This window comes from Rhodotorula toruloides (genome assembly GCF_000320785.1).
Source record: "Rhodotorula toruloides NP11 unplaced genomic scaffold Scaffold16, whole genome shotgun sequence".
NCBI lineage: Eukaryota > Fungi > Basidiomycota > Microbotryomycetes > Sporidiobolales > Sporidiobolaceae > Rhodotorula > Rhodotorula toruloides.
Window position 1 is genome coordinate 349,217 of NW_015622976.1, and position 20,894 is coordinate 370,110.

Below are 20,894 nucleotides of genomic sequence, written 5' to 3' on the forward strand. Positions count from 1 at the left end.
ATCCTGACTGCTCACTAGTACTCGTCGCCAACCCTTGCACGGCCCAACTCCCACCTCGCCCCGACCCACAACTCTCCCTCGAGACTCCTCACCATGTTGACCGCGCCGCTCCTCGCACTCCCGCTCCTGCCCCTCGCCGCAGCAGGCTACACGTCCTATAGCCTCGGAAACCTCCCTCACCAGAGCGAGAACGGCCAGACTGGCGTAAGTCGACTTCCTCGAGGTCCGTGTTTGGGTCGCGTTGAGGGGGTTGGATGAGAAGATGGCGGTCTTCGTGCGCGTGTTGAGCCGCCCAAAACGAGTGTACTGACTATGAAGGACGCTTGGACAGTACAATGACTGCGGCACGACCGACAGCCAGTCGTCCATGTGCGTCGAACCCTCCTCGCCTTCGGAGACTCCGTCTCGTCAGCTGACACCGCTCCGTATGTCTTGCGGGTCTTGGGACGCACAGGTGCCAGACTGCATTCGTCAACAGCGTCACCGTGAGTCGCCCAGCTCTTGTTCAGCTCGTAGAAATTCTCGCCTCCGCGGAGCGGTCGACTAGCTTGACCGATTGGACAGTGCGACTTACGCTCAATCGCTGCGTGTATAGGACTTCTGCCTCTGGGCACCTCCCACGCCCGGCGGATCCATCGGCGACACGGAAGAGATCGGTGCGCAGGACTTTTCCTCCGTCCCGTCGAAGATCCGCGCTAATGCACTCGTGTGGGCGATGCAGAGGTCGCCTGGTGCACTGCGTCTGGTCAGTCCTCCTCTGTACGGCGCACAGGATAAGAAGCTGACGCTACGGGGTTGTACAGGACACGGCGCGCGGTTGATGCCGCAGGGCACGATCCACTCGGTGCGTCTCTTCTCCCTCCTCCCAGCTCATGCGCATACTCACAGCAGCCTTATCGATAGGCCCACATGCTCGTCACGCCTCACTACACGTCCGTCCGCCTCCCTCACCCTTCTTCCCTCCTTCCTCCCTCGAGAGACTGACCTTCCTCTCCCTTGCGTTCGTGTTCGGGCGAGACAGCCAAGTGACCGGCACAGGAGACTTTACCAAGATCAACATCCAGCCTGGAGATGACGGAGGCGAGCTCGACCCGCACGGGTTCGTCCGCCCTTTCCTCCCCTTTTCCTCCGCCGTTCTCCTCCTCGTTTCGCGTACTTACGCTTCAAGGTATGCAGCGCCACGGGTAACGGCAACCCAGTCGGCTCGCTCGTGCAAGTCCCCTTCCCTTCCCCTCTCCTTTACACCCGCAAATCCTGACTCTCTTCGTCCCCGTCCCGCAAAACAGCTTCTCCGGCGGCCAGCAGATCCACGAATGGACGTCATTCATCTCCGACAAGGAGTTTTGCTTCAGGATTTGTCATGATGCGAGCGATGCGTGGCTTTGTGCGTCGAGCCCTCTTCGTTTCTCGCTCGAGTAAGTGCGGGTGCTAATGCGTTGACGAGCGTGCAGGGTGCCAGCACATCTACGATTTGGTAAGCGCGCCCGCTTCCTCCGGAGGACTGATTCGCCTTGGGGATCATCTCTCGGTTCTTGTTGCGGAAGGGTTTATTGACAATCTCCTCTCACGCTCACAGCAAGGCTGCGCATGGAACGAGCCCGGCAACGTGCGTCTTCCTCCGTCTCCTCCAAACTCACTCCGCTCACTCTCCCCTCGCGCGCAGTACGGCTCCGGCTTCGACACCTGCCAAGGTGACGGCACCGACCTCCCTCCTGGCATCTACTCCGCGCCAGGCGGCGGCCTCTCGACGTACCAGCAGTCGCAGGGCGCGGCGCCCACCCCGCATGCGGCGGGTAGGTCGAGCAATTGTCAGGCTGTGCCGACTGTTGGTGGAGCGGCCGTGGCGGCGCCTGCTGCGTGAGTTGACGACTGCCTGATTCATACGATAAGGAGGGATGAGCTGACCAGGGAGCGGAACGCAGCGCGACGACTACCGCTTCGTCGCCGTCGGCTGTCAGCAATGCCGCCGCCTCTTCCGCGAGCCAAACCGGCTTGTCGTCGTCCGCCTCGGCCTCGGCCTCCTCAAGCTGGACCACCTCCGTCGTCTCGTCCTCCTCCATCATCTCCTCCTCCTCGTTCTCCTCCTCAACGCTAAACAGCACCTCGACCCTCCCTCTCTCCTCCTCAACCTCGACAATCTCCTCAGCCCCCATCTCAACAATCACCTCGACCCTCCCGCCTCCTTCGACGCCCGCTACGACTTCCTCGACGCAGGAGGCGTTGGCTAAGGCCACGGGTAGTAAGGCTACGTCTGGAGCGGAGAAGGTTTGGGCGTCGGTGGGGGCGGCGGCGGTGGGTGCGGTGGTGGCGGCGATGGCGGTGTTGGCGTGAGCGTGAATGGCGCTTAGACACTCGCTCGAGGCTTAGAAGGAGAAGGTTCTTGTATTCCCTCGTCGCGTAGCTTCTTGGCTTCAACCCCTCCACTCTCATTCTCACTTTCAATCGCTCCTTACTTACGGACAGATAGACACCCCATCTCGCACTCTTTACTGCGCACGTATATACCCCTAGCTACCGCATCCTCTTCCTCGTCTCTTCGTTCTTTCACCCACATGTGTTCGCTCTTTCCTACGGTCCTTTTCGGTTCTCGTTCTTGCGTGTTCTGTTAGCAATGCAGACACTGGTCTTCCTCCGTCTCGCTTGCCGTGCTCGAAGAGAGACTCGAGAGGAAGAGCAGGAAGGGGGATCAGGGAGGGTAGCGGGCTTTGCGGGGACGAATGGCTCGTCGTTGTGAGATGACTTGAACGGCGTTGCAAGCGTACACAAGCCAGTCAGTCGTGGTGCATGACTTGGTCGCCGTCGAAGGATGCGGCGGAGAGCAACTTGGCGTAGTTCCACTCGCTCGACGTCGCTTATTTGGACTGCTGAGCACGCGAGAGCACTGCTACGCACGCTACAGAGCACCACAGACCGCACGCTCTCGCTTCCTCGCCGCTTGAACTCCCCTCTCCTCCTCATCACTCTCGCCAAACCATCATGTCCTTCTTCGGCGCGCGCCCCGCCGCCTCTCTCGAACCCAAAGACATCGAAGTCCCCAACCTCCCTACAGACTCGACTTCCTCCCTGTCCTTCTCACCGACAGCCGATATCCTCGCCGTCGCGAGTTGGAGTAACGAGGTTAGGTTGTATGAGGTCAATAGTCAGGGACAGGCGGTGGGGAAGGCGGCGTATAGCCATGAGGGACCGGTGCTGGGAGTGCAGTGGTCAAAGGTGCGCTGCGCTTGTTGTGACCCGCTGGGCGGATCAAGGGACTCGAAGCTGATGGTTGTCGAAACGCTTTCGCCCTGCGTGATGTTCGTTGCGCCGTGCACAGGACGGGACAAAGTGTATTTCGGGAGGCGCAGACAAGGCCGCACGGATGTTTGACCTGCAGACAGGCCAGACGCAGCAGGTCCGTCCCTCTTCCTCCTCAGACTTCCTCAATCTCCCAGCTCACCCAGCCTTTCCCGGTAGATCGCACAACACGACGAGCCGATCCGATGCGTCAAGTACTTCGAGGCGAACGGGCAGGGGATGTTGGGTGAGTTTGCGAGCGAGTCTGGCGTGACTTTGAGCGGAAGAGGGCTGACTTTCGGTTTGTTCGTCAAGTGACTGGCTCGTGGGACAAGGTGAGTCAACTTAATACGCTGTGACGATTTCAACTGACCTCAAACCGCTCGCAGACGCTCAAATACTGGGACCTGCGAACACCCAATCCCGTCGCGACCGTCCAGCTGCCCGAGCGGTGTTACAGTGCGTCCTTCTCCCCCATTCCGCTTCTCAGACTCACAGATTCTCCACTCGCAGCCCTCGACGTCGTCTACCCTCTCATGGTCGTCGGCACCGCCGAGCGACAAATACAGATCTTCAACCTCAACCAGCCGACTCAGGCGTTCAAGACTATCACCAGTCCGCTGCGATGGCAGACCCGGGTCGTGCGTCCCTTTCACGACCCCTGGGGCGGGATGAGCTGATGACTTGGAGGACAGATCTCGTGCTTCCCGGATGCGACGGGGTATGCGGTCGGGACAATCGAGGGTCGAGTGGCTATCCAGTGCGGCCGCCCTAGCTTGCATCCTCGAGACAAGACTGATGCGTAGTATTGCAGGCACGTCGATGACAAAGCCGCCGCCAACAACTTCACCTTCAAGGTTCGTCCCTACTCGCTTCCCTCCCTTCACTCGCTGATGCCCCTCCCCCCGCAGTGCCACCGAAAAGACGAGCCGGCGCCATCAAAGTCGTCGTCCGTCTACGCGGTCAACGACATCCAGTTCCACCCTTACGGGACGTTCGCGACGGCTGGAAGCGACGGGACTATCAACTTCTGGGACAAGGAGAGCAAGACGAGGCTCAAGAGTGAGTCTGATTGCGGCCATCGCGTTCCGCCTTGTCGCGCTTCCTCCGCAGGGCGCGACTTGGCGGTCGTCCTGCCGCCACGGGCATTGACCCTCGTCCACCTCTCCCACAGCTTTCGAAAACAAGGGCGGACCCATCGCCTCGACTTCGTTCAACCACACAGGTCGCATCTTCGCCTACGCCGTCACGAACGACTGGTCTGGCGGACACATGAGCAACAAGCCTGATTTCGTCAACAAGGTGTTTTTGCACCCGTGCAAGGATGAGGTGCGCTCCCGGTTTCTTCACTGTTCAGGCTAGCTTAAATGAGAGGAGCAGTCAGAGCTGACGGCAGTTCGTCCGCTGTGCAGGAGGTCAAGAAGCGCAACAAGAAGTGAGCGAGGAGGCAGAGCTCGGAGGCTACGGCGGAGTGTACGAGACGGAGCATTGTTATACATCAGCTTCTCCTATCTCCACCCTTCGGGCCGAGCGAGAAGTGCTGAATGCGAGAGCTGCGAGTTGCGAGATGCGAGGGGAAAGTCTACACGGCAGGGACAGAGTTGGGTACAGCTAAGGGTCCTTCTGAGGGTACGAGGTTGCCGTAGGAGTCTCGTCGTGCGCGGCTGAAAGTGGAAAGCACTAGCCTAGTCAGTATCGCTGCTCGAAAACCGCAGCCTGACACGATTGCGGCATCCCCACTCACAAGAAGGTGTAGCTCAGCGTGACTTCGCGGACGTCCTTCATGAGCGGGTCGTCGACAAAGTCGCGGTCGATGAAGAAGAAGACGGGGAGGTCGACTTCCTCGCCAGCGAGGAGGCGCTGCTCTTCGAAGCAGAAGCATTCGACCTTGGCAAAGTACGGCGCGATCTGCGCGGCGCAAAGTGCGGATCAGTCTGTGTCGCTGAAAAAAGCTAGAGAGAAAGAGACGCACGTTCTGCGGCGTCACGTTGTAGGTGGCGATTCCGATGATGTCCTCGCTCGAGTGGTTCGTAGCCGTGTAGAACGCAAGCGCCGTCTCTCCCGGCAGCACCCTGACCTCCTTCTGCTGTGGCTCGAACGACCAAGGGAGTGCATCACTCGCATCCGCATTGAAGGTGACCCTGATCCGCCTGTCGAGATCCGTTCGGGGGATGAGCCTGTCGGGCGTGAACTTGGACGAGTCGGTGTCGGGCGTTCCTCCGTATCCCGTCGTCGAGCAGAACACGCGGTAGAGGGGTACGGCGAGGTAGGATCCGGCTGTGACGACGAGGACGGTCGCTGCCGAGTAGAGGAGGAGAGAGCGGTTCCGTTGCTTGTAGTGCTCCTGCCGCGCCCGCTGGTACACGTTCCCGCCGGCTACTGGTCTCCGTGCACCCTCCTGCGCCGTGCTCGACGATGCAAACCGCTGCGATGGCCGTGTTCGGGGTCGAGGCAGAGAACGAAGGGAGGGGAACGGGGTGGTGTGGGCGAGGCAGGGGCATGGCGGTGGTCGTGCGGTTGCCAGCCGTGACAATGAGCCTGCTAGCCGTGTTCCGAGCATCTCTGCGGGTCTATCGAGCGTGCAAGAGTGACCTGTCCCGACTTGACCTTTCTCATCAGTTTCATGGAGGAGGTTGGATACGAAGGACTCGCTCACACCTCGCTGGGACTGTTGCTAACACGCTCGACGATGCCGCCACAGCAGCGCAAAGTCAACTACGCCGCGCGCAAGCGCACAGCGACTCTGCCCGCCAAGCTCCGCGACGAACTCGAGCAGCTCGGACATATAGCGCCACAGAAGGGGTCGGGCAGGCTTGGGAGGAAGGACAGGCGCAAGGCTGAGCGCAGCCAGGCCAAGCAGAACAAGGCGCAGCACCAGCAGGGGAAGAAGCGGGCGTCACGGGACGAAGACGAGGACGAGGCGGAGCCGAGGCAACCTGTCGCTTCGACGAGCAAGGCTGCTGCGCCTGCGCAGAAGGCAGACAAGCCCGCGAAGAAGAAGGCGCGGCTCGCAGTCGACCAGGAGGACGAGGCAGATGCCAAACCACAGAAGAAGCAGACGGCGCTCGAGAGGCTGGTCGCCAAGCAGGAGCGAGGGAAAGGACCCGACCCGGCGAGGAAGAAGTCAAAGACAGAGACGGACGAGGACAGGGAGATTGCGTGGCTCGAGGCCAAGCTGGGCATGGGAAGATCGCTCTCCTCGTCGGAGAAGGGCAAGATGCGCGAAGAGTTCGACGAGGAAGGGCTGGGAGGTGCGTACACAGCAGTAGCGTATCTTGAACCGCTCGCTGACGCATACTGTCGGTCCCAGAGCTGTTCGAGGGACTTGACGATCTCGAGGGAGCGGCGTTTGGCGCGACGAAGAAGGTGCGGCTCGCAGCGTTTCCTTCCAACGAGTACGCCACACGCTGACGAGATTGTCCGGCGCAGGACTACGCCCAGCTGCTACGAGAGAAGGCCGACGAGCTCGACCTCCCGTCCGACTTCGACCTTGACGACCTTGCCTCCGGCGACGGAGGCGAAAGCGCTGACGACTTTGCGGGATTTGACGCGGGTTCGGCGGACGACGATGACGCGTTTGGCGAGTACGGCGTGTCGGACGACGAGTTGCGGGATCCGAGCGACGACGATGATCACGAGGAGATGGGCGAACTGGGCAGTGAAGGCTCGGACGACGACGAGGAGATGCTGAACGAGTCGGACTTTGAGGAGGATGACGAGGAGATCAACGATGAGGAGCAGGCGGATGACGCTGGCGAGGGTGATGAGCGGGCGCGCACAGTGCGGTTTGCGGACGAGGCGGAGACGGAACCTATGGCTCCTCAAGGCGCTGAGCCAACACCGGCAGCTCCCCCGGCGCCTGCGACTGGTCGCTACATCCCGCCGCATCTTCGCAAAGCCGCTGAGGCAGCAGCAGCGGCAGCCGCCTCCTCAACTCCCGCTCCTCCCCAGGCCAAGGCGCTTGATGCTCCGCCTGAGGACCCTCGCCTGCGTCGCCAGATTCAGGGCCACCTCAACAAGCTCTCAGCGACCAACATGTCCGCCATCGTCGACGCTCTCATGTCGCTCTATTCGACCAATCCTCGCGCTGTCGTCTCGACCACCTTGACCTCCATCCTCCTCGGAATCATCTCTGACCGCGACAACATTGGCGAGCAACTCGTCATCACGTACGCAGCGCTCGTTGCTGCCCTCTTCCGCACGGTCGGCATTGAGTTTCCGGCTGGCGTGGTCGCCCGCTCGGTTGAGTTGTTCGACGCAGCGCTGAAGAAGCACGTCGATGCCGCCCACGCGCCTCAGACAGCCAAGGGTGGGTTGACGGACGAGGACGGCTTCGAAGGACGACCGGGGAGCAAAGAGTGCCTCAATCTCGTCACGTTCGTCGCCGAGCTCTACAACTTCCAGGTCGTCCACTGCGGCCTGGTGTACGACTTTGTGCGCGTGTTCATCGAGGGCGGACTGGGCGAGTTGGAGGTCGAGCTGCTAAGCAAGATCATCAAGCGTGAGTCTTTAGCTTGGTCGCTAGTTCGTCCAGTGCTGACGGACTCCTCCGCTCAGGCTGCGGTCAGCAACTCCGTTCGGACGACCCGTCGGCGCTGAAGGACATCATCTCGCTCGTCAAGCAAAAGATGCAAGGCGTCGACCCTGCCTCGATGAAGTCAGTCCTCCCTCTTGCTCCTCCTCCTTCACCCCGCTAACTTCAAACCTTGCAGCTCCCGCACCCGCTTCATGGTCGAGCAGCTCACGAACCTCAAGAATAACAAGTTCAAGCAGCCTGGCGCGGACGGTGCGGTGGACAACTACTCGCAGCTCAAGAAGTTCTTGGTCGGCTTGAACAAGAAGCGTGCGACTGGTGCGTTTGCGATGGCTTCCACCGCCACTCAGCTGTGCTGACGGTCCCGCTCCACAGGCTCCGCCCCCGAAGCTTTGCGCGTCTCGCTCTCCGAGATCCGAGCCTCCACAACCCGCGGCAAATGGTGGCTCGTCGGCGCAGCCTGGTCCGGCGACCCGCTCGCCAAGACGTCGACGGGCGGAGCGACGCTGCCGGTTTTGCAGACGAAGGAGGCGCAAGGGGACAAGGAGCTGGCGAAACTTGCGAGGCAGCAGGGGATGAACACAGATGTGAGGAAGGGTATCTTCAATGTTTTGATGAGCAGCGAGGTACGTCTCACATCCATGGTGAGTGTCGAACGTGTGCTGACGAGGCTTGCATGCGCAGGACTACATCGACGCTTGCGAACGGCTTCTCCAGCTTGGCTTGTCCGACGTCCAGCAGCGCGAGATCGCCCGCGTACTCCTGCAGTGCTGCGGCAACGTGCGTCGTCTCATTGCGATTCTGTCCTTTCGCCTCTGACCCGTCGTGCGTCCGCAGGAAAAGACCTACAACCCCTACTACACGCTCGTCGCCCAACGGCTCTGCACCAAATCGCACTCCTTCCAAATAACCCTCCAATACCTCCTCTGGGACTTCCTCCGCGACCTAGGCGAGAAGAGCGTCGGCGGCGAAGAGCTGGTCAAGTCGATGCAGGACGCGGTGGATGGGTCTGGAGGAGCGGGGAGTAAGGTCTCCGAGAGGAGGATGGCGCATTTGGCGAGGTTGTATGCTTGGTGTATCGCTAAGGAGGCGCTGGCGATCAATATCCTCAAGGTGCGCTTGCTTCCTGCTCCCTCTCTCCTTCTCGAGGCTGACCCTGCCGTGCCCAGCCCGTCCCCTTCAACTCCACCCTCACCAAAACCACCTTCTTCCTCTCCCAACTTCTCATCTTCACCCTCCTCGGCACCCAAACCCCCTCACCAGCCTTCTCCCTCCCGCCCTCCACGACCCGCAAAGACCGCGAGTCCGTCGAGCGGGTATTCGTCAAGTCTGCTTCGAATCCGAGGTTGCAGAAGGGGCTGGGGTACTTTTTTGAAGTGCATGCGGAGGAGATGGGTGAGTGGGCTGGGAGGTTGGGAGAGAGGGAGAGGACGGTGGTCAAGTGGGGTATCAAGGTCGCTGCGGATACGCTGAGCGTTGGAGGCATTGTCGACTTTTAGGCTCACTGCATCACGGATTTGATGCGTTGCTCTCCATCTCGTCGCTCGTCAGGAAGAGAAATCGCTTGCAAGAACCGCCAGGGCTCGCTAAGGGCGACTCGGAGAGCACGTCGAGAGTAAGTATACGACAAGGGAACGGCACAGCCGGGAAAGGGACGTCGAAGAGGGGAGATATGCCAAGATGCGGGTATCGACAGACCTGCGAGAGGGAAGGGTTCAGTGACGCTGACCTCGAGGGGAACAGGAGAGCGTGACTCACTGAGGGTACAACAAGAGCTAACAGCAGCAACTTGACAAGCGCTGCTAAGGCGCCGGAACGACGGGGACGGGCTCGAGCAAGGGAAGCCACTTTGTCCCGTCGTTGCTGAACGCCGCCTCGGGCTTCGTTTTCGCCGCATTTGCATTGGTGTCGTCCTCGTCCTCCTCGTCTTGGTCGTCCTCGTCGAGCCAGTCCTTCCGCGCAGACGGGAAGGGCGTCGGCACGAATGAGCGAGTCGGCTTGAAGTCGATCTCGACGACCTGCGCGCCGTCCTTCTCGATGCGCCTGACCGTCGTCGGGGAAAGGACGTCCGTCGAGGGCGTCTGCGCGTGGCTCGACTTGCCGATGACCTCGGGACGGATGGTGTCGTCGAGTTCGTTGAGGTTCGGGGTGGGAAGGTCGTCGAGTTTGAGGTCGGTGAGCAAGGGGATCATGTCGGGTCGGGAGGTGGTGCGTGACGAGCGGCGTCGTGCGAGCAACGAGCCTGAAGAGGGCGGAGGAGAGGGCGAGTTGGCGAGTGGGTTGAGCGACGGGCGAGTCGGCGGAGACGGGACCTTCTCGTTCGGCGACGTTGCGATGTTCGTGGACGAGGCAGGGAGCTTGTCGAGCGAGAGACCGCGATTGGAAGGTTGCGGTGCGGGCGCACCAGCCTGCTTCCCGTCGTACGAATAGGGGCTCGGGATGTTGGCGACCTTCTTGTCGAAGCGGAGGACGGCGGGCGTCAGGATGTGGTCGCTCGAGGCGTTGCGGAGTGCGCTGGGTCGACGGACTGGGGCGTCTGGACGACGTGGAGTCGGGTTGGCATGTCCGGCAAAGTCGCGCGAGAAGCAGGGAGTTGGCGAGGGCGAGGGGGGAGTGCGGGCGACGAGCATGGCTGGCTGGCGGGGTCTTCGAGTTAGATGGCGTGTGTTCGCTTCGTTGTTGTCGTTGCTTGCGACGAGTGCAACGCAGGAAAGGAAGAAGAAGAGAGGCTCTGGCTCCGTCTGCCCCAGTTTCGAAGTTCGGTCAACCCAGGGACCCCGCCTCGTTCACGCTTGTCTCCACACACCGTCTCCACAGCGCTCGCCGTATCTCACACGCGACGAACAACGTCGACGCACACACACACAACGTCGTCCGCGTCCCTCCAGCGACACTCCAGCGACGGGAGCAGACGTCGTTCTCGTGCTGCGGGCGGGTGTCTCAAACAGGGCGCTGCTCAAGAACCTCGCCCCGGCCCGATTCACGCCAAGAAGCGCTATTTGCGGATCAGGAGCGCTGTGAGGACGCAATTGCCTCTCGTCCGCTTTCGTACGAGTTGCGAGCGGAGGAGGAGGTGAGTCGGCGCACGCTGGCTGGGATAGGAGAAGACGTCGAAACTCGTTCGTCGAAATCACGAAGGGTGCGCGCAGAGAAGCAGCAGCAGCAGCGAACAACACGGCGCGCTAAGTCAGCAGTGGGAATGTCGGCGCCGTATGTCGAACGCGAGAGCAAGCCCGCTTCTCGCAAGTCCGCGTCTCCAAACGCGAGCCAGCAGCAACGCCTCACAGATGCCGTACCGTATGCTGCAAATGTTACATCTCGCTCGGTTGGCGAGAGAAGCGCGAGTCTACTCCTCCATCTCGTTCGCAGCGTCGATGAGCTCCTTGGCCTTCTTCTCCGCCTGCTCGGCGAGCTCCTTCGGCACGAGCTGGTGCTGCCACCCGCTCTGCGGAGAGATCCAGGTCATCTCGAGCTCGAAGTCCTTGTCTTTGGCGTCGTCGTGGACCGTGTGGATGCTGTTCGCGAGAGAAAGGAGCGTGAGCAGCCGACACCCTAAACGGAGAGTGCCGTCCGCTTCTAGGTGAAGGAGACGGCGTTCGATCAGGCGGCACTCACATCCGTGCTGCCTCGACGAGCGCCTCCTCCGCTGTCAGCGAGTCGAGGTCGAGCTTCTCAATCTCCGTCTTTGCCAGCTGCCTGCCCTTGCCGATCGCGCATCCTCGGTAGCCCTGCGAGTCGGCGCAATACGCCGATCAGTTTCCGCTTTGCACTGAAGCACAACGCGCGAACGAAGAAGCTGCGCGCCCGAACTCACCCAGAACGTCCCACTCGGCTCGATCATGTACAGCGCCGGCTTGCCCTCCGCCCGCCGCTCCTTGACCTGGTCCGTCCCTTCAATTTCGATGGGCGAGTCCCAGCCTGCGAGGATGGCCGAGAGGCCGAACGGACGGACGGAGGAGTAGAGCGTGTAGGCTTGGAAGTAGAGGCCGAGGCGTTCGGCGAGAATCTGATAAGAGGGCCGTCTGTAAGCAACGTGCATGCTACCAACAGACTTGGCGCGGGACGAGCGAGCGCAGCCCAGCCTGAAGTATCGGCGAACGCTTGCTCACCTTGGTGGGCACGCGGGTGTTGTAGTTGTCCCGGTACGACTCGCACTCGTCCCTTGCCCGTCCCGCCAAATGCCGTCCGTCTGCGAGCAAGCCTGCCGTGGCCTGCGAGTCCACCGGGCGTTCCAAGGGAAGATCGAGGTCAGCCAAACTCTCTCGCAACCCACGGGCCGGACGAACGCACCACTCCCGCATGCAAATCAACCGTCGCAATCCTCCTGTTGGCGCCCTTGACGAGCAGCTTTGACGTGACGAGCTTCTCGACCGCGAGGACGATGCCGTCCTTGCACCGCAAGCCGATCACTGTCCCTGCGTTCTCGACAGCCTTGTTCGCGTACTCGACCTGTAGAGAGTACACAAAGCGGTCAGCCGGCCCTTGCAGATCCCTCAACCTCGCCTCTGACTTGGGAGTACGCAAGCGGGGGGACGAGGTCGAAAGAGCTAGACGACTGACCTGGAAGATACGTCCGTCGGGCGAGTACGTCGAGGTCGAGAGGTCGTAGCCTGTTCCAATGGAGGACTGCCCCGCCCCACCGAGCGTGTGAGCTCCGCGAGAGAGTCGAGTTGATGACGAGCAGGAGGGGGACGCACCATGGCTCCAAGCGGGGTGTGGGTAGGTCAGGCGGGTCAGAGAGAGATGTGAGAGGGTCTAGCAGGCGAGCAGAGCGGGTCCAGGTGGGTGCGAGCGTGTGAGAGTGTGTGTCGAGGTCGACGCCGCGCAAGTCGCGAACGACCCAAGTCCCTCGCCGACTTGGACTCGCTTCAACGGCTTGCAACGGCTTCCAATGCCTTTCTGATTCGTGCAATGCAGTCGAGACGACGCTGTAAAGGGTCTGGCGTGGAGAGAACCCGGATCTACTGCCGCAACCCCTCGTCCTCGACGACTCCAGGCCGGATCCTCGTCTCCTCGAGCGCCTGCGCAACCTCGCCGACCTGTCCACTCTCCCTGCTCCACTGCTCGTACGCCTTGATTGCCTCCTCGAGCGCCTGCGAAGCCTGCAACACGTCCGACCAGCTGTTGTACAGCGGAACCGGTGCAAAGCGGATCACGCCTGGTCGGCGCTCGTCGCCCAATACGCCTCGTTCGCGCAGCCGATCGAAAATCCAGTCCATTGACTCGACGGGGTGGAAGAGGAGCGAGAGTTGGCAGCCTCGCCGAGAGGGGTCGAGGGGCGTGATGATGGTGAAGGCGGGAGCGGCGGAGGAGGGCGGGAACGACGATGAGGCGCGGTAGTACGGGTTCGAAGTGAGCAACAGCTCGAGGTAGCCCGTCAAGTCCATGCTCTTCTCACGCAAGGCGCCGAGGATCGGTCCGCGACCCGAGATTTGCCCGCCCGCTAAAGCTCGAGGGAGGGCCCTCGATGCCTCCTGGAAGACCTGCAACGACGAGAGGAGCGCGACGACGTCCAGCACTGACGGGTTCGAGAACTGCCATCCTGCTGCGCCGGGCAGAGGAGCGTAGTTGGCGGGCATGGCGAAGCGCGTCGCCTTGTCGTGGCCCCACCAGCCGTGTAGCCTGTGCGAGAGCGCCGTCAGACAATGCTGAAACTTTTGAGTGTAGTTCACGCACCGCTTCCGGTCCTCCCACCGCTCGTGCACGAACAAGCCAGCGATGCCTCCCGGTCCCGAGTTGAGGTACTTGTACGAGCACCAGCACGCAAAGTCGACGCCCCAGTCGTGCAACTTGACCGGCACGTTACCAACGGCGTGTGCGCAGTCGAAGCCAACGATGCAGCCCTGGATGGAAAGCGGATGAGCGGAACTCGCGTGAAGAGAAGGAGGGAACGCACCTTTGCTCGACCCGCCTTCGTGATCGCCTCCATGTCGAACCACTCACCCGAATAGTACTGCACCGCACCGAAGCATATGACGGCGATCGACTCGCCCTCCTCCTCGATCAGGCGAAGGATGTCTTCTGTTCGAATGTTGTGCTCGCCATTTCGAGGGTAGACGGGGAGGAGGGACGAGGGAGGATAGTCGTGCAGTGCGATGTGGGAAGCGAATGCGTACTGTGTGTGAAGAACTGAGTCAGCGGGTGAAGAGTAGAAGGAGGAGAGGCGGACTGACAGCATCGGACGGGAAAGCCTTCCCCTCGAACATGATCTTGTGCCGCTGCGGCGTTGGTCGATAGAAGGACGTGAAGAGCGTGTGCAAGTTGCCGGTGAGAGAGCCCATGCATGCGACTTCGGACGGCTTGGCACCTGGAAAGTCCTGTGTCAGCAGGAGGACCTGGATCGAGGCGTTGAAGCGAGCTCACCAACGATTTCGGCGAGAATGGGAGTCACCGTCTCGTCGATCTTAATCCATGGTCGGCCGTATGCGTGGTCCATGTGACCGAGGACGCCGCTGAGAGGAAAGTTCAGCGAGGAACTGGAGGAGGTTGGTCTGAGCCGACTCACGAAGCGCTCCAGACCGACAGCTCCTCGCTCAGCATCTCAGGCGTCCGTCGTGGCATCAAACCCAGGCTGTTCCCCGCGAGATAGACACACTCTGTCGCATCCTCATCCCGATCCGCCTCTCCGCGCGCCGCCATCTCCGCCCGATACGCATCCGGCCACACTGTCCGCTTCTTCGGGAAGCTGAACTGCGTACGGAACGGTCCTAGCGCATCGTTCGAGTCGAGGTAGCTGGCGAGTTTGGGATCTGCGAGCGATGTGGCGCCAGACGCGGCGAGGAGGCGGGCGAGCCGTGTTTTGAGCGGCGCGTTCTTGTCGGAAGCTTGCATCAGTCCTAGCAGTAGGTCTCGTGACGTCTAGCAAGCCAAGCGAGCGAGTCGTCGAGGTCTGAGAGGAAGTTCGCTCATCGTCAGCTCTCGCTCCGGCCTCTCACGCTCACGCTCAGGATGGCTTGTTTGGCTGGTGTGTGGACAGAAGATGCCATCTTGAGTACTGCTTGCCGGCTCGCGGCGCACCGGCGACAGTTGCTGAGGAGGAACCGCCGTCTTTCGCCTCGTCCCCCCACAAACCAGCTCGTCGCACGGGCCGTGGATCGTGATGCTTCGGCGAAGCTGGGTCTCCTATCTGTGCGCTAGTCGTACATTACGACAAGCGGGGCGCCAGCTCGACCGGGCTGGCGGCGAGGACTCCCTCTCCTCCTCCTCGACATTCCCGCGATCCCGCTGCTGGTTCTGCAGGCTGCGAAGTAGCCTGGTCTATCAAGGCGACGCTAGGATGTCGAGTATCCTGTCTGACAAGGCGCAGCTTCAGCTCGTGGAAGGCCCGCACCGACCTCGACACACTATCGCCTCAACACTCCACATCGTCCTCTCAACAACCGCTGTGCTGCTGCGCATACCATTCCATCTCCTCTACCATTACGTCTTCATCCGCCACCGCTCGCCGCTCGTCCAGGACCTCGGCCGCTCGCCCTTCGTGGAAGCCGGGCACATCCTCGTTCGCCATCTCTTCCTCCATTGCTACCTCCCGCCGAGCAGGCCCGTCTTCCGCCTTGGCTTCCCGAGCAAGTGGGTCAAGGAGGTCGACTTTGCGGGAGTTCGGGCAAGCTGGATCGCACCGCCTGCTCGGCCGGACAGAACGGAGGATGAGGTCGTCCTCTTCTGGTTGAATGGTACGCCGCTCATCTGCCAAATTTGCAGACGTCGAATGACAACTCCGACTGCAGGCGGCGGCTTCGTCCACGATGTCGGTGGCATGTCGCGCCTCGCGTACATCAAGCTCGCGAAGATGCTAAACAAGCGCGACGTCAAGTTCTCCATCTTCCACCTGCACTACCGTGAATATGCCGTTAATCACTCGGCTTTGACCTTCCGCTTCAACTGCTGACCTAGCCTCTTCCGCTCCGCCAGGACTCGCGCCGGAGTACATCTATCCCTCCCAGCTCATCGAAACCCTCGCAGCCTACAAGTACCTCGTCAACGTCGTCGGCATACCCGAAAGCAAGATCTGCATTGGCGGCGACTCGGCAGGCGCGAACCTGGTTACGGCGTTCCTCCTCCACCTGGCGAGGCCAGATCCGCGAATCCAGGTGGACGCCTTCGGACCAACTCCTGCCAGGCCAGCGGTGGGTCTGACCAGTCCCTTTTGCGGTGGCAGCGCTGACTCGACATGGCTACAGTCCGCCCTGCTCATCTCCCCTTTCATCGAGCTCGTCTCGACCGCTCCGTCTCGCTCGCCCGCCCTTCATACCGACATCATCGACGACGGCGGCGTCTTCCACGGCGCGCTCTCGTACGTCGGCGCGACTCACGCTCTCCCGGCCGACCTCGAAGGTTGGAAGCACGCGCCGAGCTGGAACCCGCTCGACTGGTTCGCTGGTCGTCCCTCTTGCGACTCGCCTCCTCCTGCTTTCGTCGAGGCGGTACTTGCGGTCGACAAGCCTGAGAAAGAGCGTGAAGGAGCCGAGCTGTTTGGCTCGCCGTACGTCAACCCGAATCCGCGAGTCGTCAATGACTTGAGCTGGTACAAGGAGGCTTTGCCGGGCAACGGTCGGACGCTAGTCTCGTGGGGTATGTCCGCCGTCTTCTTCGTGTGGCTTGGACAGAAGAGCTGATTCGACTCCCCTCTCTCAGGCGGTCAGGAGATCTTTGCGGACGACATTGTGGCCTTCGTCGAAGCGCTCAGACAGGTGGGCGAAACTCTCCTCCTGTGATTCTACAGACGTACTCAGTGGACCTTCGCAGGCTGGCGTCAACCCTTCGGAGCTGGTCAAGCCGCTCGCCTCGCACGACTGGGCGCTATTCGACGCCGTCAGTCCAGCTCTTCCTCCTAGTCGCTTGTCCGTGCTTGGTAAGAGTCCTGCTAACGACTCGACGCACTGCTAGATCGTGCCGTTCGCCTCGCGCGATAAGAACGGGGGAGAACAGGCTCGCCCTGACTGGGGACTTGGGAAGATTGCGGACTTTTTGGCTGCACAGGTCAAGGCCGAATGAGAAGAGTGTAACTAGACGTGCTACGTGTCCGTCAGAGCAAAAGAAGCAGAAGTTGTTCGACCCTCCTTGTGCCGAGAGAGGACGCCTCTCTTCGTCTCCACCACGAAGAGCACCCCAACTCTTCGCCTGACCAGCACCACCAGAGCACTAGACAGGTCAGTAAAGATGTCTGGCTAAACCACCAACCAGCGCTGACCCTGTGTCGCCCTCAAACAGCTCACACCGCCACCCTCTCCTCATCAGTTATAACATGTCGTCCCTCATGGAGCTCGGGACGTACGTCGCCCAGCAGACGGCGTTCCTTCCCGCTCTCACGGGCTTCTCGATGGCCGCGCGCGGGTCCCTCAAGGTGCGTAGGCGCTCGACTCGCCCCCTCCCTTCGGCGTCGCAAGCTAACGCAGCGTGGCCCTCTCGCAGACCTACCTGGCTGCGCAGGCCCTCGGACCCGCTCCCAAGGTCGACGACAAGGATCTCAAGAAGCTCAAGTGGGCGCGCCGCATTATGGTCCTCGTCTTCTGCGGCAGCATCTTCGGTCTCGAGTTCTGGCTTATCTCGCAGCAGGACATGAAGAAGCTCGACATCTTCTTCCGCTACCTGATTGCGTTTGTCTACCAGTCTGCCCTTACCGGCGTGCGTTGCCCCTTTCCTGCTCGAGTGTAGATTCAAGGCTGACCCGGTCGTGCCGTCCGCAGACTCTCCTCGACATGACCAAGTCGCTCAAGTGGGCGGCGTTCCGCTCCCCTGGCAACGGTGAGTTCAAGCTTATCAGCCGCCGCGCCAGGGCCCCTCCTCGTTCTCAGCTTCGTTGACCTGACTTCGCATCCTCCTCGTATAGTCCTCCATTTCCGCCCGGCGCCCGGCACCGTGTCCTTCCCGCGCGTGCTCACTGCCGTTGCCCTCGCCACCGGTCTCAACGCCGCCACCTACTACGAACTCAACTGGGCGTTCGGCTCGTTCCTCACCGTCGCCCTTCTCTACCGCTCGCTCTCCTCGCCCTTCCGTCGCGTCTTCTCGCTCCGCGTGATGATGCTGTGCATGATCGCCTGGCTCGCCCTCACCTTCCTCCTGTCCGGCCTCGTCATTCTCTACGTCGCCAACGCCTGGATGGACGGAGCTGCCGGCGACGGCACTCTCGACCCGAGCATCACCGGCGCCTCCGACAGCGCGAGCATCACGTCGAGCGATGTTACGCGTTACATGAACCTGATCTTGCCGTTCGCATTCTCGGTCTTCCCCGGTGTCCTCGTGAGTATCGCCGTCGCAACTCCCGCTCGGATCTCCCGCTAACCCGGTCGTTCTCGCAGGCCGTCGGCTGCTACCGCTTCGATTACGCCAACCACGTCGAGGCCAACCCCCAACTCGCTGCCGCCGTCACGCTCGAGACCTGCGAGCCGCGCAAGCGCTTTGCCAAGATCCTCTCGCAGGGCGTCGTCCTCCCCACGAAGGGCCCGTCGGGCTTCCTCACGCCGTATTTCACCACGGCCCTCTGGTCGTGGATCCTCGCTTACGTCGCCACGTTCGGCCTCTTTGCCGCCGCCATCCCCCTCCCGAAGGACGCCCTTACCAGCGGCGCCTTCGACATGACGGCTCTCACGCTCGCCATCCCGTTCATGATCGTCGGACTCGTCATCACCGCGTCGATCCGCGGCGAGTTCCGCCGTCTCTGGAAGCACAAGGAGGTTTGGTCGCCCAAGGAGGACGAAGCTGAGGGTGCCATTGCCCTTCCCGATGACGATGCCGAGGCTCCGCTCTACGCCGAGGTCGCCGACGAGAAGTACCCCGAGGTTCCGGACGTCGTCATCGAGTACGCCGAGCCCGCTCCCGCCTACGACGCCCCGTCGAAGCAGTAGGCGTTCGCATCCGCCGTTCCGCTTGCTCGCCCTCATCTACACCACAGGCGCGCACCTTCAGTACCAACCCCGACTACGCTTTCACCGCGCTGTAAATACTACACTCCGCCGTTTGTAGCCACTTCACCCCAGACTTCGCCAACTTCTGTCCTCCCAACTCGTTGCAACCCTTGGCGTCCTTTTCGCTTGTGTCCAAGCTTGTGTCGGATCCTGCCGCCTCCGCGGACTCGCTCGCCGGACTTTCCGCTCATGCTCCTCGGACTCTCCGGCCCACTTTCCCATGCGCTTGCGTTGCGCTCTCCTTCGCTTTGCTCTCCTCGCTCCTCACATCGACCGCCATCATCCGCCCTTCTCTCGGCATGCCCGCCGAGCGTATACACTCTGCGGCACGGCGCGACACACGCTTTGCTCTCAGGGAAATCTTCCGCGAGGTATCCGGTCACCAGCTCAACGCAAACGGGGAATTCAGCGCCGCCACCCTTGAAGGGAACTTGCACCTGGACCCTGCTACAACAGACCTCTACCACTGGCTCAGGGCGATTTTCAGCCGGCTCATGGACGTGCGAGGCGTTTCCGGAGATTCCCTCACCCGGCTGCGTGAGACGGTCATGGCAGCGGCGCGTGGTGTCAAGGAGGCTTGCGAACGGGGGACATCGAGGGACGCGATCGCGCGGTGGGTCCTGGTAAGCTCCACTACGCTTCTTCCTCGTTTGTTGCTGCGCAGGAGTGAACAGTTCCTGATCCCGTCAATCCACAGCAACACTACTCCCTGCGGTCTCTCCGTTATGCATCTGTCTGGACTCCTTTCGTCCGTCGGACATTCGCTTCGGTGTAGACTTACCTCACGACGCTCTGCAGGACATCGACTTTGGCTCTCAAGCTCCGACCAACGACCAACAAGGGTCCTTGGCTCCTGGCGTGGTCCAAGCCCCGCAGCAATCAGCGCTCCGGCACGGCGTCTTCCTCCCACCACCTCCGGTTCTCAACACTCGCACGCAAGGCCTCCCTCCGATGCTCCCCGGCATTGCCTCGCCTGTTGCACCTTCAGCAGGCCAAGGTATTCCTCGCATCCAGACCTACGAAGAATGGTTGGCCAGCCAGCAACAGTCGGGCCAGCACAGTCTTGCGAAGGAGGACCAGCGTCTCGGCTCCTCCATGACGGCTCGGAAGGCGGCAATCTATGGTACGACGCCTGAGGAATGGATGGCGCGGTCGATGCATCGCTTCTAAGCCGGGGGGACGCCATTGACGTGAAGGGCGGGTGGGATTGGAGATTGCGAAGGTTGCGGCTGGCGTTGTTCACTCCCTTTCTTTGACTGCTCAGATAGCTCTGCAAGTGCTCTCTACATGTCACTGGACGGCACCGGCTGCCGAGCACACCCTGAGCGTACCTCACATAGGTTGCCTGACCGCAGAAGCCTTCTCTCCGTCTTGATGAAGAGGTGCAGCCAAAGTTGCGGCAGCAAGAAGGGCAGCTTGTGCCCATTTGACTTTGGCAAACTAGTGAGCCGCTGCAGAGGAAGCGGCGGGTGCGAGAGGCTGCGAGAGAGAGAAGGAGAGCAGTTTGGCACAAGGGAGCCCTACAAAATTAGGTGTTTGTGGTATGTTTGCAAATGTCAAACCTACCCGCATACAAGGGTCTGATGGTCTAGAGGTATGATTCTCTCTTAGGGTTATTTGCCTTAAATGGGAGAGGTCCCGGGTTCAATCCCCGGTCAGACCCGTTACCTTTTGGTATTCATCTTTTTTGCTGCTCGCCTGCTCTCCAAGCCAGTGTCGAACTGCAAAGTTGCTGGGCCTGTCGGCATCAAACAAGAGCAGAGCAAGCCTACAAGAGTTAACGCAGCGTAGGACCTGCGCGCCAGCGTTTCCTGCCGAGGGCCCGGCGAAAAAGAGAGGGGATGTCAAGCTAGAAACGCTGTGCAAAAAGTACTGGGCCTAACCGGGGATTGAACCCGGGACCTCTCCCAATAAAGCGTCTTGCGACGTCCCTAAGAGAGAATCATACCTCTAGACCATCAGGCCAAGTTGGGGGAACGAGCCAGAACTTGCTCCTATATCAAGCACAGCTCCTTGTTCCCTCTCATACGCTGCTTAGCCCGCAACCCTGCAGTTGCGTACATCGAATCACCACTGCGCGGTACCACGCCATCACAAGCATTGTCCTAGGCGAGTGCTCTCAGCGCTGCGCCGTACACGGCTTACTCCTCCTATCCTCCCTCGTATGGCGGGGACCACAACTG

General features: G+C 61.2%; 10 protein-coding genes across 10 annotated transcripts; 6 read left to right on the plus strand and 4 right to left on the minus strand.

Moving 5' to 3' along the window:
• Positions 1-93: 93 nt before the first annotated feature.
• On the plus strand, positions 94-2,331 carry RHTO_02089 (macrophage activating glycoprotein; the record flags this gene model as incomplete). Its single annotated transcript, XM_016415767.1, has 14 exons — positions 94-204; positions 332-369; positions 455-485; positions 596-656; positions 722-745; positions 804-844; positions 904-932; positions 1,022-1,099; positions 1,177-1,212; positions 1,287-1,384; positions 1,452-1,474; positions 1,577-1,606; positions 1,664-1,857; positions 1,923-2,331. The coding sequence occupies 14 exons, from the start codon at positions 94-96 to the stop codon at positions 2,329-2,331; spliced, it is 1,203 nt and encodes a 400-aa protein (XP_016272337.1).
• A 645-nt stretch (positions 2,332-2,976) lies between these two features.
• On the plus strand, positions 2,977-4,712 carry RHTO_02090 (mRNA export factor; the record flags this gene model as incomplete). The annotated part of the gene is made up of 11 exons (XM_016415768.1): positions 2,977-3,210; positions 3,314-3,391; positions 3,454-3,520; positions 3,589-3,608; positions 3,663-3,732; positions 3,787-3,914; positions 3,969-4,033; positions 4,088-4,130; positions 4,185-4,335; positions 4,448-4,602; positions 4,686-4,712. The coding sequence occupies 11 exons, from the start codon at positions 2,977-2,979 to the stop codon at positions 4,710-4,712; spliced, it is 1,038 nt and encodes a 345-aa protein (XP_016272338.1).
• A 143-nt stretch (positions 4,713-4,855) lies between these two features.
• Positions 4,856-5,833, minus strand: RHTO_02091 (cytochrome c oxidase assembly protein COX11; the record flags this gene model as incomplete). Its single annotated transcript, XM_016415769.1, has 3 exons — positions 4,856-4,937; positions 5,018-5,181; positions 5,246-5,833. The coding sequence occupies 3 exons, from the start codon at positions 5,831-5,833 to the stop codon at positions 4,856-4,858; spliced, it is 834 nt and encodes a 277-aa protein (XP_016272339.1).
• A 129-nt stretch (positions 5,834-5,962) lies between these two features.
• Positions 5,963-9,306, plus strand: RHTO_02092 (nuclear protein; the record flags this gene model as incomplete). Its single annotated transcript, XM_016415770.1, has 9 exons — positions 5,963-6,524; positions 6,584-6,639; positions 6,703-7,774; positions 7,831-7,930; positions 7,986-8,125; positions 8,183-8,433; positions 8,492-8,587; positions 8,645-8,920; positions 8,977-9,306. 9 exons carry the CDS (start codon positions 5,963-5,965, stop codon positions 9,304-9,306), a joined length of 2,883 nt encoding a protein of 960 aa, XP_016272340.1.
• A 303-nt stretch (positions 9,307-9,609) lies between these two features.
• On the minus strand, positions 9,610-10,437 carry RHTO_02093 (uncharacterized protein; the record flags this gene model as incomplete). Its single annotated transcript, XM_016415771.1, has 1 exon — positions 9,610-10,437. One exon carries the CDS (start codon positions 10,435-10,437, stop codon positions 9,610-9,612), a length of 828 nt encoding a protein of 275 aa, XP_016272341.1.
• Positions 10,438-11,153: 716 nt separating this feature from the next.
• RHTO_02094 (20S proteasome subunit alpha 7) lies at positions 11,154-12,507 on the minus strand (the record flags this gene model as incomplete). The annotated part of the gene is made up of 7 exons (XM_016415772.1): positions 11,154-11,322; positions 11,423-11,535; positions 11,622-11,813; positions 11,917-12,018; positions 12,098-12,256; positions 12,368-12,433; positions 12,505-12,507. The coding sequence occupies 7 exons, from the start codon at positions 12,505-12,507 to the stop codon at positions 11,154-11,156; spliced, it is 804 nt and encodes a 267-aa protein (XP_016272342.1).
• A 261-nt stretch (positions 12,508-12,768) lies between these two features.
• RHTO_02095 (kynureninase) lies at positions 12,769-14,638 on the minus strand (the record flags this gene model as incomplete). The annotated part of the gene is made up of 6 exons (XM_016415773.1): positions 12,769-13,429; positions 13,484-13,650; positions 13,704-13,922; positions 13,981-14,114; positions 14,171-14,259; positions 14,313-14,638. The coding sequence occupies 6 exons, from the start codon at positions 14,636-14,638 to the stop codon at positions 12,769-12,771; spliced, it is 1,596 nt and encodes a 531-aa protein (XP_016272343.1).
• Positions 14,639-15,083: 445 nt separating this feature from the next.
• On the plus strand, positions 15,084-16,801 carry RHTO_02096 (alpha beta hydrolase fold-3 domain containing protein; the record flags this gene model as incomplete). Its single annotated transcript, XM_016415774.1, has 7 exons — positions 15,084-15,480; positions 15,535-15,645; positions 15,719-15,933; positions 15,988-16,378; positions 16,442-16,497; positions 16,553-16,618; positions 16,694-16,801. The coding sequence occupies 7 exons, from the start codon at positions 15,084-15,086 to the stop codon at positions 16,799-16,801; spliced, it is 1,344 nt and encodes a 447-aa protein (XP_016272344.1).
• Positions 16,802-17,051: 250 nt separating this feature from the next.
• On the plus strand, positions 17,052-18,651 carry RHTO_02097 (uncharacterized protein; the record flags this gene model as incomplete). Its single annotated transcript, XM_016415775.1, has 5 exons — positions 17,052-17,150; positions 17,219-17,431; positions 17,494-17,551; positions 17,637-18,046; positions 18,106-18,651. 5 exons carry the CDS (start codon positions 17,052-17,054, stop codon positions 18,649-18,651), a joined length of 1,326 nt encoding a protein of 441 aa, XP_016272345.1.
• Positions 18,652-19,010: 359 nt separating this feature from the next.
• RHTO_02098 (uncharacterized protein) lies at positions 19,011-19,881 on the plus strand (the record flags this gene model as incomplete). Its single annotated transcript, XM_016415776.1, has 3 exons — positions 19,011-19,334; positions 19,409-19,444; positions 19,510-19,881. The coding sequence occupies 3 exons, from the start codon at positions 19,011-19,013 to the stop codon at positions 19,879-19,881; spliced, it is 732 nt and encodes a 243-aa protein (XP_016272346.1).
• Between the last annotated feature and the right edge of the window lie 1,013 nt (positions 19,882-20,894).